Source organism: Anoplopoma fimbria, chromosome 9 (assembly GCF_027596085.1).
Source record: "Anoplopoma fimbria isolate UVic2021 breed Golden Eagle Sablefish chromosome 9, Afim_UVic_2022, whole genome shotgun sequence".
In the NCBI taxonomy this organism is placed as follows: domain Eukaryota; kingdom Metazoa; phylum Chordata; class Actinopteri; order Perciformes; family Anoplopomatidae; genus Anoplopoma; species Anoplopoma fimbria.
This window is the reverse complement of record NC_072457.1, coordinates 17,286,699-17,300,412: the sequence shown is the minus strand read 5'-3', so window position 1 is coordinate 17,300,412 and position 13,714 is coordinate 17,286,699. Positions and strand designations below refer to the sequence as shown.

Below are 13,714 nucleotides of genomic sequence, written 5' to 3'. Positions count from 1 at the left end.
CACACACACACACACACACACACACACACACACACACACACACACACACACACACACACACACACACACACACACACACACACACACACATACTCACACATTCACACTCCTCTCACCACGTGATTTCTTGTTGTTTTTAGGTAGTATGCTTGTAGTTGTATAATATATGTTTTGTTTATATATAATATTATTTACTTTTGATCAGTATTGTTGAGATAAATAAACTGTTATAGTTAGAGCAGTTTCTGTTATTATTTTTTGCATATGTGTTAATAGCTGGTTGTTATAGTCAGTGCTCTGATTCAACCCTTCACTGTTCACTCTGCAAATGTGGAATGGAACCTTATATATTTACATTTTACTTATTACAGTTTGGTTATTGGTCCCTCATCCCAGGATGGTGCCCCTTTGTTATTATCTATGTTAATAATCCCTCCAATAATAATAATCCAATAATTACATTTTGCTTGCTGAAAACCAAACCTGCTCTTGACAGATCCCAAAATAAGTTTGACTTACACTGACTTTCCCTATAGCACCATCATGACATTTTGTGGTTCAGAATGAAATATTTTAAAACAACTGTCGGATGGATTACTATAACATTTGGCGCAAACATTCCCATTTTCCTCAGCATGGATTGTAAAAAGATTTATGATCTTCTGACCTTCATTTAACGCCATCATCAGGTCCACCTTTCAATATGTCCAGTGATTTGTTTTATAACCAAATACTTGCAAAACTAACGACTTTGCCATTAGCCTCAACTGTCATTTGTGTTTTGTGCTAATTAGCAACTGCTTGCACTCTAACATGCCAAACTAAGATGGGGAACCTGTTAAACATGCTGAAGTCCCAGTTTATTAAGCTATGAGGATGTGATTCTGTATAGCATTACAAGATGTTTCTGTTTCTTGCTTTTAATGTTGTTTTCAAAATAATTTTAATAATTTGATCTGCATAATCATAATAAAATGAAAACAGACTTAGAAATGTATTTAAACAACTTTTATTTGCTAATCATGGTGGGAATTTCTCTTCAGTGTGTCACATTAGTTTTGTTTATTTATATTTGCATACATACTTTTATATGTCTTTTCACGGTGGTGTACAAATCTGTTTGGACATGTGCAATTGTAACAATTTTAAATACATTTCAGTAACACACTTCCAAAGGTAAACTACATTAAACATAAAATTAAAACAGCAACAAGAATAACAATGGCAATAATTAATCCCTTGTAGACTATAGTCGCAAATTCAGAATTTGTTTAATTACTATTATGCCCAATTATGCCTAATGTCACTAATTTGCCTCATACCAAAAATTATATCTATTGTATTTGCTATATTGAAATTAACAATCTCCACTTAATTTAGCATCTGCATGAAAGCAAAAAACACAAATCATTTTTTTTAAATATAATTGTAAATAAATTCAGGCAATAAGGGGTTAAATTATGAATAAAACATAAATAATCTAAGATAGAAAAGAGTTAACTTTAAAAGGCATGGCCAACATCACAAAAATGCTATAATAAAAACGAAAAAAATGATATAAGGTGCTGTTCTAGGTGCTGAATTATATACCCATATGTGTGTTACAATATAAAACATATTATAAGATATTTTATCACATATTATGGACAGTTTAACTCTGTTGCCTTCATTTTCATTTAGAGCAGCTAAATAAACATCGTAGCTAGTAAACTGGTCTAGAAGTTGGTGCAGGGCAGGAAGTAGCTGTTCCTCAGAACACGGAACAACGTCCCAGTACTCAGGCTGTACTCAAACATGTAGGGTCCACTGTAGATGTAAGTAAAACCTGCAGAACCCAGATTCACTCAATGTTATTTTTTTTGCAAACTTTTTCTCATCTCAGTAACCTTGACTTGGAAAACCTTGAATGCTACTCACATCTGTACTGCAAAGCTGCAGTCACCTTGCTGGTCAGGCCGGAGAAGGTCTGATCCACCTGCTTTGGGAACCCCTGGTCCATGGTCTTTCTGGCCTCATCATAACTGAGGAATCACAGAAAACAATTAGACTGATCTACCATATGTGAACCGTCTTGTGAACCATCATTGGTCCCTTGAATTCATTTCACATCACGTAATTTGAACACACCTGTAGTAATCGCTGCCCACAAATAACAGAGTCTTGCGGGATTCCACGTCAAAGTTGGCCGCATCAATTTTCTTCACACTTTTGGGCAGACCAAAACTGGAAATTGGTTTTGGATAGCCACGCACTAGATCATAGCCACTGAAAGCCCACACTCTTTTACCTGTACAGGAATTAACAGAAAACACTTATTAGTATCTGCATCTAAAGGTGAATGTTGAAAATGGTGTCTATTACAGCCTCAGGTAGATATTGAGATCACATACCTTTAAAGAGAAACACTCTGTCTGAGATTTGGCTTTCATACGCAGCGTCGATGTTGGTGGGGGCTTTGGGCCAGAAGTTTGTGATGAGACTTTGCTGAGGTGTATTGCTCTGAGGGTGTTTCCGCCAGAACAAACTGAGAACACACAAGGACATTCAATGCATGAGTTACCATGTGTGTGAAGAAAAAACACCCTTAATGGACCTCAGCGTTCAGACATCTGAGCATTCTACTGTATGTCTACGATACCTGTCCTTGAAGAAGAGCATCTCTCCTCGCAGGGTGGCGACAGCATCCAAGACCATGCTGGAATCACAGGCATCAGGGGTGGTGGGAGGCTGAGGTTCATCTATAGAGGGATCCTTGTCAGGGTTTGGACCTGGAGGTTAAATCAAATCATAATCACATTACAAAGATGATACTAACACATTTTTGTTCATGTGCTATTTGTGCAAAAAAGGCATATCGATGATTGTGCCAGTTGTTACGAACCATAGAGAGACTGGATGCCGTTGACATCATCCCGGGGCAGAACAAAAGTGTCAGGGTTTCTGTATGAGTAATTGGGGAACATGAGAGCACCAGCATCATCAGAGTGGGACAAACCCAGAGAGTGACCAAACTCATGGGCAGCAACCAAGAAGAGGACGGCACACAGCTACAGGTTAGTAACAGCTCCACTCTATGATTCAACAATGTCAAATACACCGACAGTAGTTAGTGGGTAGATGAGGACAAAACTGACCAGTGTTTGAGCGGAAAGTGAAGGTCTCATCTTCATAAAAATGAGCATCTCCTCCAATGCCTGGTGCAGGCTGGAAGGCATGGGCAATAAAGCCATCAGGGCCATCAAAGGGGTAAAAATCACCATGTGCTGTTAACAAGAACATACTCATGTCAGATTGAGCAAACACAATCCAAGTGTAAAAAAAACCAGCAAATCAGAGCTGGGTTTTAAAAAGTATTGATCAGCTCTTCAACATGATTCAGGACACAGTTGACAAATAAAGTTAAACCAAAGACGCTTATTGGGACGAAAAGTGTGTCTGTACTCACATAGGCGGCCAAAGGAGATCATGATGTCAGCAGTGCCACTGTAGATCCTTGTGAATCTCAGAGGAGTGACTTTGGCCCAGACCTGCAGCGCTTTCTCTATGGAGTCATCTACCTCTGACACAGACATGTCAGGTGTGTAGTTCTCTATCCTGATGTGCAGAACAACAATCAAGAATATTATTAGTTAGACCTACTACAATCCCTCTGTCACACACTTTCTCTCTTCGGATCCCTCACCTGTAGGTCAGGCTGTTTTTGTCCCACTTTGGGTTTTTTTCGAACGTGGAGAAACGGGCATCAGGTGTCAGCATCCAGGGTCCCGGTGATCTGTAGACTAAATAATCTCTGCATCTCACTCAGCTTTCTCGTCACTTGGCTGATCCCCCCGTCTGATAGTGGGACCTGTCTCCTCTGTTAGGTTGAAGAATTTCTTCAACCTAACAGAGGAGTTATACTTAAAAATGCATCAGCTGGATAATGTAAAAACAAAGAAAGAATACATACCTTAGCAAATTCCTCATCTTGCACAGTAACCTGCGATATTGGCACGCAGTAAACTGTGACTGCTAGGCTTAGTAGAATGCATAGATTGAAAGTCTTCATGTTTCCTCGATAAAAACTTGTGTTTCTGTGCTGCAGGTAGACGTTTTATAGGCAGAGAACAGGGCGGGTTGAGCAACTACGTCCTTGAGTCAGTGAATCTAATACTCCTTTTATGGATAAGAGAGGATGTTGTGCTCTGATTGCATACCCAACAAAAACGTTTCCCAAGAAATACACTGTAATTATGACGAAACAAAACATTCATCATATGAATCTGTTGCAAAATAATACACATTTTTAAAAAAAAAGTTCAGTTCTCAGTTATCCAATAATTGTAAAAATTGACTCTTGAAAATATGTTTTGCAAAATATATAAAAAAAACTGTAGATATAAACATTTTGAATTTGTTTGTAAATCCAGATCGGTATACATTTACATTACATTTGATCAGAAATATTCCTTGTCTTGCAATGTTAACAAAAACTGCCAAAATTCCATTTGCTTAAGAAGCTGGTGTGATATGTGGGAAAGCTCCAGAACAAATGAAGCTGTTGATAAAATGTTTAGTCAACCTTGAAGGAAAGAAATGCATGAATCTGCAAATTGATTAAGCCAAAAAACTAATAATTTGTTCCTGTTGTCATCTCCTAATTTTCCACCAAATTGAAGTAATATCGGAAATGGAGTTGACAGTGAAATAAAAGATAACCAACTTAATAATAATAATAATAATAATAATAATACTTTAATTTTATATAGCGCTTTTCTAGGTACTCAAAGACGCTTTACATAGGGCGAAGACAAACAAAACAAAAAAGAACACAAAGGAGCAAACAAAACAAACAAACAGAACATTTTAGTAAAAAAGAAAACTGGAGAAGCTGTGCGGAATGAGTCATGTAGTGGAGGGTAGGGAGGAAAGGGAGCAGGGGTTAGCAGGTGAAGGCGAGTTTGAAGAGGTGGGTTTTGAGGGCTTGTTTGAATGATGATAGGGTGGGAGCCTGACGGATGTGGATGGGGAGGGAGTTCCAGAGGGAGGGTGCAGCAACTGAGAAGGCCCTGTCACCCCAGGTCCGGCGCTTGGTCCTGATGGTCTTCAGAGTGTTTGCGCCGGCGGACCTGAGGCAACGGGTTGGGGCGTGGAGGGGGAGGAGGTCTGAAAGGTAGGGAGGGGCCAGGTTGTTCAGGGCTTTGTAGGTGGTGAGTAATATTTTAAAGTCTATCCTGTATTTGACCGGGAGCCAGTGGAGGTGGCGTAGGACCGGGGTGATGTGGTGAGCAGTCGAGAGGCAGAGTTCTGAACATATTGGAGTTTATTGAGGATTTTGTTGGGAGAGCCATAGAGGATGCTGTTGCAGTAGTTGAGTCTGGAGGTTATGAGGGCATGGATGAGAATTTCGGTGGTGGCAGAGGACAGGGAGGGCCGGAGGCGTGCAATGTTCCTGAGGTGAAAGAAGGCAGTTTTGGTGATGTGGTTGGCGTGGGGTAGGAAAGAGAGGGTGGGGTCGAGGATGATTCCGAGGTTGCGGACCTGGGTGGAGGGGGTGATGATGGAGCCATCAACATTGATGGCTCCATAACAGGACCAAAATGATGACCGAGAATGAACATGTTATTAATTACATATACATACAAATATTGATTGGATGTTGGAATAAAATGTAACATTTATACCAGTGCTTGCCATAGTGTATGTTTGACAATTCATCTTTGTATTTTCTGATGGTGTTTCTGAGTGCCCTGAGTTGCTCTGAGCTTTGGCTGACAAACTCTTTCCAGTCCTCAAGCTGTTGTTGCTTCTGTAAGACAAGTTGAGTCATGTCATGATGCTGAGTTGCCCTACATTATAAAATGTAAAGTTCTGACAGATCAGGGTGTACAATTAGTCATTAATTAATCTGGGTTTAATCAGATTAAACATTAAATTAGTTTATTCTTTTACATGTTAATGGGTTTTGTACTACATAGAGAAGTGGTTGAAGGGAGGAGACTTGTGAGTCAACTAAAGTTCAGATGTGTCTGTAATGGTCTACGACGACTTTGTTCATCAGTGTTAGTGGGAAGCTCCATTTTGGTCACTGTTACCTAATATTGCACACGGAGGAGACAGTAGTGTCTCATGCAATTTACTTCTCAGGTAGATTGATCAACACCAGTAAATGCAGAAACTCAGAGTGGGAATGTGTTTCAATGGTAGAACAACATAAGTACATTTTTATTTTTTTGAGTATCTTCAGAAGAAATGCAGATGTCATGCAAAATCTTGAAAACAAACAGTTTCAGCAACAACATTAAAATGAAACACATGCATTTGTAACATCAACCGTAATATCAAACACAGCTAAAAAAAACATGCTTTGATACAAGGTTGTAATGCCAATATTACAACATTGTAATACACATTAATAGTTTAACTCATTTAACCACTTCCCTGCATCATTCACCACTTCCCAATTCTGTATTAGAAACGTTGTGGTTATGGCTGAATATATGAGCTACGTAACACTTTGTGTTTACACACGCAGGAATACACAGCACCATTGCGTCAAGCTTCATGGAGCGCCTTTCCTTCATTATCTCCTCTCTGTCTGTATTTCATTGTCATTAGTGGGGCTGGTGGACACGTGTTTGGAGTTGGGATCAAATTTGTAGTGGATGTTTCCCCTGAAGAAATGCATCAGTCCTGTCAGGAATGAAGAATCATTATTGTGATACATGAAATGCACATATTTGACTCAGCCTTCTGTCCCCGACCACGAGATTAGCCTGCGCTTCCTCTGGTTTCCGTCTGCCTGATCCCCGGCCTGTTTCCCACTGTGAGTCATATCCTGTCTGTCTGCTGTGTGCTCAGCTTCAAATAAAGCTCCAGAACTTTATCTGTCTCCTCGTCGTACTGCTCTTGGGTCCACACACCAACCCTGACACTGTAGTTATCTTTGATCATATTCTGACCTTTGATTATCAGGTTAATAAGCTAATTCAGTACTGTTTTTATTCATTTAATTTGTTTTCAAAAATCCGGTCATTTTCTTAATCATTATCTGACTTGGAGAAAGTTATCCATGCTTTTGTTTTCTCCATTATCCTTATTATAACTCTCTTCTTCTTTTGCAACCTCCCTGAGTAGCAAAGACTACAAGTTACACAGAATACATCAGCCAGACTGTTAACTAGAGCAAAAAAAGAGAAGTTACATACAATCATAATTTAGCCTCTTTGTATTAGCTTCCAGTTGATATATTTAAAGAGGTTCATGTTTTTTTCACCCTTGGCCTGCATGCAAGTCTTTTTTATTTTATTTACCTGCCTTGATACTCTTTTGAGCCACAACGTAATTAGGCAGATGAAAAAATCCAGCCATTGTCTCTGAAATTAACTGTTGTTTTTTTTTATCATCACATTTAATTTGATAATAATAATAATGGATTTTATTTATATAGCACACTTTAAAATACAAAGAAATCTCAAGGTGCTGCACAGGGTAGAACAATCACAATAATCAAATATAATAATAAAACGCTAAAAACAAACAAAAAATAAAATAAGAATTTAAATAAATTAATTAATTTAATCATAATGAAATCTAAGAATATCTATTAAAACTGAACAACCACCCAAACACAAGCAATCTAAATTACCAAGACCTTAGGGGAAGGCAGAGAGGAACAGGTGAGTTTTAAGATTTGATTTAAAAGCGGTGAGGGAGTCTAAGGCCCTGATCTTCTCCGGGAGCTTATTCCACAGGCCTGGCCCCAGTGAAGAGAAGGCACAATCTCCCATGGTAGCCAGCTTTGTCCGGGGAACCGCAAGGATGTTGGAGTTTCCTGACCTAAGTGTCTTGGATGTGGATTGAGGGGTGAGGAGGTCCAGGAGGTAGGTTGGACCGGTACAGCTTATGGCCTTGAATACTAGGAGAAGTACTTTGAAAGTGATGCGTTGTTTTATGGGAAGCCAGTGGAGGGAGTGGAGGACTGGGGTGATGTGTTCTGATTTCCGTGTCCTGGTCAGAACCAGAAAGCACTTTGTTAAATGTGCAGGGCCTTTCATGAAACTGAAGAAGGAAAAGAAAGGTGACGTAACTACCCTTATAGAAGACAGCTGCATCTATGGGAGTTGGAATCCCCGGCCAGTGTGGCTGATCCTTCCATCGTCATCTGCTCCTCATTGAACCTATATATTGTACACTGAGAAAACATGGTAATGCTTTGTCTCTATGTTTTTCTGTTACATTTACATTACATTACATTACAGTCATTTAGCAGACGCTTTTATCCAAAGCGACTCACAGGAAGTGTATTCAACATAGGTATTCAAGAGAACTACTAGTCACCAGGAGTCATAAGTGCATCTCCTTTCTTAAACAAGCATCTTAAAGCATAAACCAGAGCAAAAGTATAGTGCAGAAGCAAATTACTACGAAAACAATAATTGCAACAAACTAATACGAATACAATAGGTGCTACAAACTAATACGAATGTTACGATCGTACATGGTAAACCAAAGGGTCTGCTGTGTCTAATAAAACCAGTCAAAAGTCAAAAACACATATTGGATGAGAAATAACAAAGCCAGTGACAGACTAAATCTCTTATGTATTCTTTTTGGATTGAAAATAGTTAAAACCACTTAAATGAGAAAACACTCAGTCAGGCATCAACAGAATGCCTCAAAAGATAGTGAAAATATGCCAGAAGATTTAAAATAAAGGTAACATCCAAGCCTGTAAGATCTTAAATTTGAAAAGGAAGCTGTGACTGTGGTTTAACGCACGACTTCACTGTAATTGGACACATTCCAACAGAATAATGATGAAACATTAGAAAGATTATGTTCTGCTTTTTAGCTTTGGAGGCTGGTTCCCACACACACTACTGTGGGAACAAAAACATCAAACCATCTACAAAAAAGTATTGTTTGTTTACAAATGGTAACCATGTGCATGTAACTAAACTGTCCAGGACTCGGTTTGAGGCCTCGGCCCTCTCCTGTGTGGAGATTGCATGTTCTCCCCGTGTTGACGTTGGGTTTTCTCCGGGTACTCCGGTTTCCTCCCACATACCACAGACACGCAGCCCAAATATCTTAATTGCCCCCACAAATCTGCATCTTGTCTATACTTCAATAATTGCTAATAAAAATCCGATAAATCTGATTAATGGTTGTAACATCTCTTTTGTCCCAATTTACTATCAGAGGTAGAATGAGAGTCAAAGTCAGAGCACTGAAAGGTTTATGTTGAAGGTAAAAGAGTCAAATTTAATTCAACCTCTAAATGGTGCACTCCTTATCACATTGTGACATATACACACATCATTTGTTACAGCCTCTAGAGACTACTCTATATTATTTAATTGTCTTCCATGCTTTAAGGTTTTAAAAAATCCCCTTTACAAATAGATTTGATATTTTGTGTGAAGGGTTTGGAAAAAAAAGTCACATTTTGTAAATGGAGAAAAAAGAGCTGAACAACGGTCCAACCAGACTGACAATTGAACCAGTCATTAGTTAAAGAAACTGAAAGCTTAGTATCAAAATGTGTGCAGATTTAAATTGAAACAGGTTCCTCTGTCAGTGTCAAGTGTGTGTTGAATATCATGAGTGTTGCTTTAGCAAAGTTCTTAAAACTTCACAATAGAATTAGAAGGTTAATGTAGGGTCAGCAATATGTACATGGGATCCCAGAAATATCAGCTGAACATACTATGGACTGACAAATGAGTTTAAATCTCTTCAATCTAACCACTGACTGCTGAGGGTCTAAAAATATGTATTTAGAACCCAAAAGCACGGTTGTGGTTGATAATGTTCTGGGATCACTTGTGGTTTTCTGGACTGGAAACGAAATTCAAAATCGAAGGGTAATTGGTTCCAACAGCTTTCTTCACTGGCATGTAACACTGTGGGTCATCATCCAGATGCACGCATTTAATTCTTCTTCTTCAAAACTATTTGAAATGTAAATAAAACTTTAGGTGTCTGAATGCTACTCTTTTTGTCTCATTATTGAAGTAGAAAAACAATATTAAAACTGGTGATTCCAAATGTTTTAAAGGCACTACACGTACATTTAAACCTATTATGCTTTTTTTCTGTGCATATTTTTATCTCAAGTTAATGTTACATCATGTTAACAAGCAGTTTAGAAAATAGGATGAACATTTAACCTTCCTGTTATGTTGGGGGTCAAATTGACCTTTTTCAAAGTTTGAAAATCTAGAAAAAATATTTTAAAGTACTTTTTCAGTATGATACTTCTTCTACTTGCCTTAATTAGTGTAATCAACGTTAAAAAATGTAAATGGTACAGATCAATTTGACCCGGCAGTGAAAGTGGAGGCTATAAGAATCAGAAGTGTCAAGTTTAATAATAATAATAATAATAATAATCAATCCTTTATTAGTCCCACAATGGGGAAATTATTTCTCTGCATTTAACCCATCCCGGAGGAGCAGTGGGCTGCAATGAAGCGCCCGGGGAGCAACTTGGGGTTAGGTGTCTCGCTCAAGGACACCTCGGCATGTTGCCGGTAGAGGGGCTTGAACCACCAACCTTGTGGTTACGGGACAAGCGCTCTACCTCATGTGCCACAGCCGCCCCGTTTAGACCGTTGCATGATAGACCAGCACCACCTCTTTGCTCTCTATTGTCTGTTTAGGCTGCTATCTATCTGTTTGACATTGTTTCTCATCATGAGCACCACCTGAAGGATACCTGCCCTCATACTTTAAATGGAGTTTGTCATGGCTCAATCTGACAGTCTTGGAGCAGCGGGTAGGTTGACAGTAGCATGACACCATCCGTCAACAATAAGCTGAATATCGTCACCTGGTCCCAGAGCTTCTGTTAGATGGAGCCCAGCTCAAGGCCCATTCATGCATTCACATCCAGTGGTTAACACTTTATTTTAAAATCACCCTCTTATAGTGTTTTTCTTGTGGCGCACTTGTGGGTGATGATAAATGCAAAAATGAAAAATATTGTACTTTTGGACTGACATTGTAAAAGTAATAATACCATTTCCTATTAGTAATGTGCTATATATCTTCATTACTGCTAAAAGTAATATATACTGTAACCTAAACAAGTATAGAGCATAGAAGTATACAACCTCCAGCTCTACTACTACTACTAATATTAATAATAATGAACTAAAAATAATAATTATGTAATTATTCAAATTCAACTTTCCTCTGGGCAACACGTGGATTCTATTCAAGCCTGTATTTTGAATAAGAACATCTCACACTACATTTTTTTTGTTTTATTGTTTAGCAATAGATACCGTTTATTACACTGTTTAGGCACATAAATAGCGGTGAATACAAACAACAAACACAACATCCACAACTGCCTTAAATTCCCAACTGCATATATATATATATATATATATATATATGTATATATATATATATAAACTTGACTGATGTGGAATCATGTGTGCTGAGACAAACAGTGCTTATACATCATTTCCAGCATGTAGAAGCATGAAGTGGGCATGAAGGGTTATAAAGAACAAGCAGCAGCATTAGGGAACCTTTTGTAGCAGTCAGTGGTGGCGCTGCAGACACTGTGAAAACTAGCAGTTTGGTTTCACCTGACAGACGAATGGGAAGCGCATGCTGCAGCCATGATTGGACCAGCCCTTGGACTCTACAAAAACATCAACATCAGCATCATCAGCTTTGGCAACAAAATGACATCAATCAAGTTTGATGGTAGAAAAGGGCCTGATGCCCCTGTCTCTGTGCCACACCGTATATTCAAAGCTTTTCTATTCTTACCCTGAGAGTTGAGCTGGAGGCACTGGTAAATGTTAGTGGAGCTCCCTGTTTCCCAGTTGTGATAGTTAAACACTGAGCCATCTTCCCATCTCCAGTCATCCTAGAGGAAATAACATTACAGTCCCCGTCAGTTTGTGCCCAGTGTCTCTTCATGTACACGTTTAGTTTAAAGCATGTTTGTAAAGGATTTGATATTTTCAGACTAAAAAAAAAGGCTGCATCGATTTCCACTTTTCAGCTTACAAATAAAAGGTAATGCCAACTATCATTATGTTCTACAAAACTAATCTAAATCCAAACCCTCCTCATGGATGGACCGAATATGTGCTGAAAAGAAATGAACAAACTATGTTAATCTGCTTTTATTCCTATTTGAAGATTAGTTTAAACAGTAATAAAGCTTTAAATGCGTTGCAGTTTAGAAACCTCTCAGAGAGAACAAAAGATTTTCTTTAATAAAATATGTTTAAATGTTTGAACAAACCTCAAAGTAGTATCCTCCAATCCAGGCTAGAGTGTGACCCCCAGTCTTGACCATTCGCTGGAGGAAATTATACTCCCAGATGTTGTGGACTGAGGCCAGACTGCCATCGTAGCTCGCACAGAACCTCTGCAGGACGAGCAACATTTCATAACTAATTCTAAGAAAGGGCTCCAAACATTTTATTCTCCTTCTTTAAGAATGTTATTACCTCTGCGTCTTTCCAGGTATCAACGTGGTTGCCTAAGTAGTAGCAGTTACCATGGAAACTAAGCCAACCATCAAGGCAGAAACTAAAACGTGCTGGAACGAAGAGGAAAAAAAAGAATAATTAAATCAATTACAAAAAAAAATCTTTTTTTTATTCATTATGTGAGTTTTTTAGGGAATTTATTCAGTATCTCAGGACAGGAATGAATTTATCTCATCTCTCTCCAGCAGCAGCCTCATGTGTAACTGTGATCGTGTGTCGTGTGATTTTCTTACCTTCAGGAACAGCAGCAACATCGGCATCCGAACCTGTAAAACCCAACGACAAGGCTGTAAGTTCAACTGATTCATGTATTCTTTGTGTGGGATTCATAGTATTTTCTCTTTAGTCAAAGCTTCATTGAACGTATCATGAATTGTATCGTTTGCATGTCAGTTTACTGTGCAACTTGTAAGAATCTCTAAATATGGCAGCATTGATACATAATAAAGAGCAGCATATTGCTTTATTGCTACATATTTCTAACTTAAAGGAAGCGATGAATTATGTTAGGATGTACAGTAGAACTGTTCCCTTTGCTGATTAACCAACTTCCTCGTTTTCCTTCAGCTCAAACCAATGATATTGTCTGTTCAGTATTTGTGAAGGGACTTTACATTAATGATTCAAATGAAAAACACCCGATGATACAAGATGCTTCATACAGCAACAACACATGGTGGTCTGTATTCTGACTGATCAACTTGAATGACCTGCTCGTGGTGTCGGATTGTTGTCATGTTGTACTGCAGCAGCCTCAGCTGGATCAACTAAGGGAGAAAAACAGAAAGATAGTCAAAGTAGATCCTGTTTTGTTTTTTTACAAATACATAGTTATGTACAAAACAAGTACCAATAAGTTAGGGACAAAGACTGTGTCTCACAGATTCTATATTCCTGTCCTAACTACAGTCTCAACCCCCCCCTCTCCTACTACGAGATTAATAGTCCATGTTAGTTTTAGTCATATCTACTAAAATATGAGTCATACTAATAGATAAAGCTAAATTAGATGACTCCATTAACACTGGTCACAAACCCTCATACCATCACTGGTCCCACATTTCTTATATATCATCTACATTTCGCAACTGTTTAAAATGTGTTATTGAAATGGTTCAAGTATTTGATCAGTATTGTGTCTCACCTGTTGCAGCTCTGATGGACGAAGCAACACAGAGGATTACAGCGAGGATCAGTAGAATCTTCAT

General features: G+C 38.5%; 1 protein-coding gene and 1 pseudogene across 1 annotated transcript; both read right to left on the bottom strand.

Moving 5' to 3' along the window:
- Positions 1–1,715: 1,715 nt before the first annotated feature.
- LOC129096519 (collagenase 3-like) lies at positions 1,716–4,048 on the bottom strand (annotated as a pseudogene).
- A 7,443-nt stretch (positions 4,049–11,491) lies between these two features.
- LOC129095427 (ladderlectin-like) lies at positions 11,492–13,714 on the bottom strand. The gene is made up of 6 exons (XM_054603857.1): positions 13,651–13,714; positions 12,740–12,772; positions 12,465–12,556; positions 12,257–12,382; positions 11,773–11,872; positions 11,492–11,641 (listed from the first exon to the last, which is right to left on the bottom strand). Exons 1-6 carry the CDS (start codon positions 13,712–13,714, stop codon positions 11,568–11,570), a joined length of 489 nt encoding a protein of 162 aa, XP_054459832.1. The 3' UTR covers positions 11,492–11,567.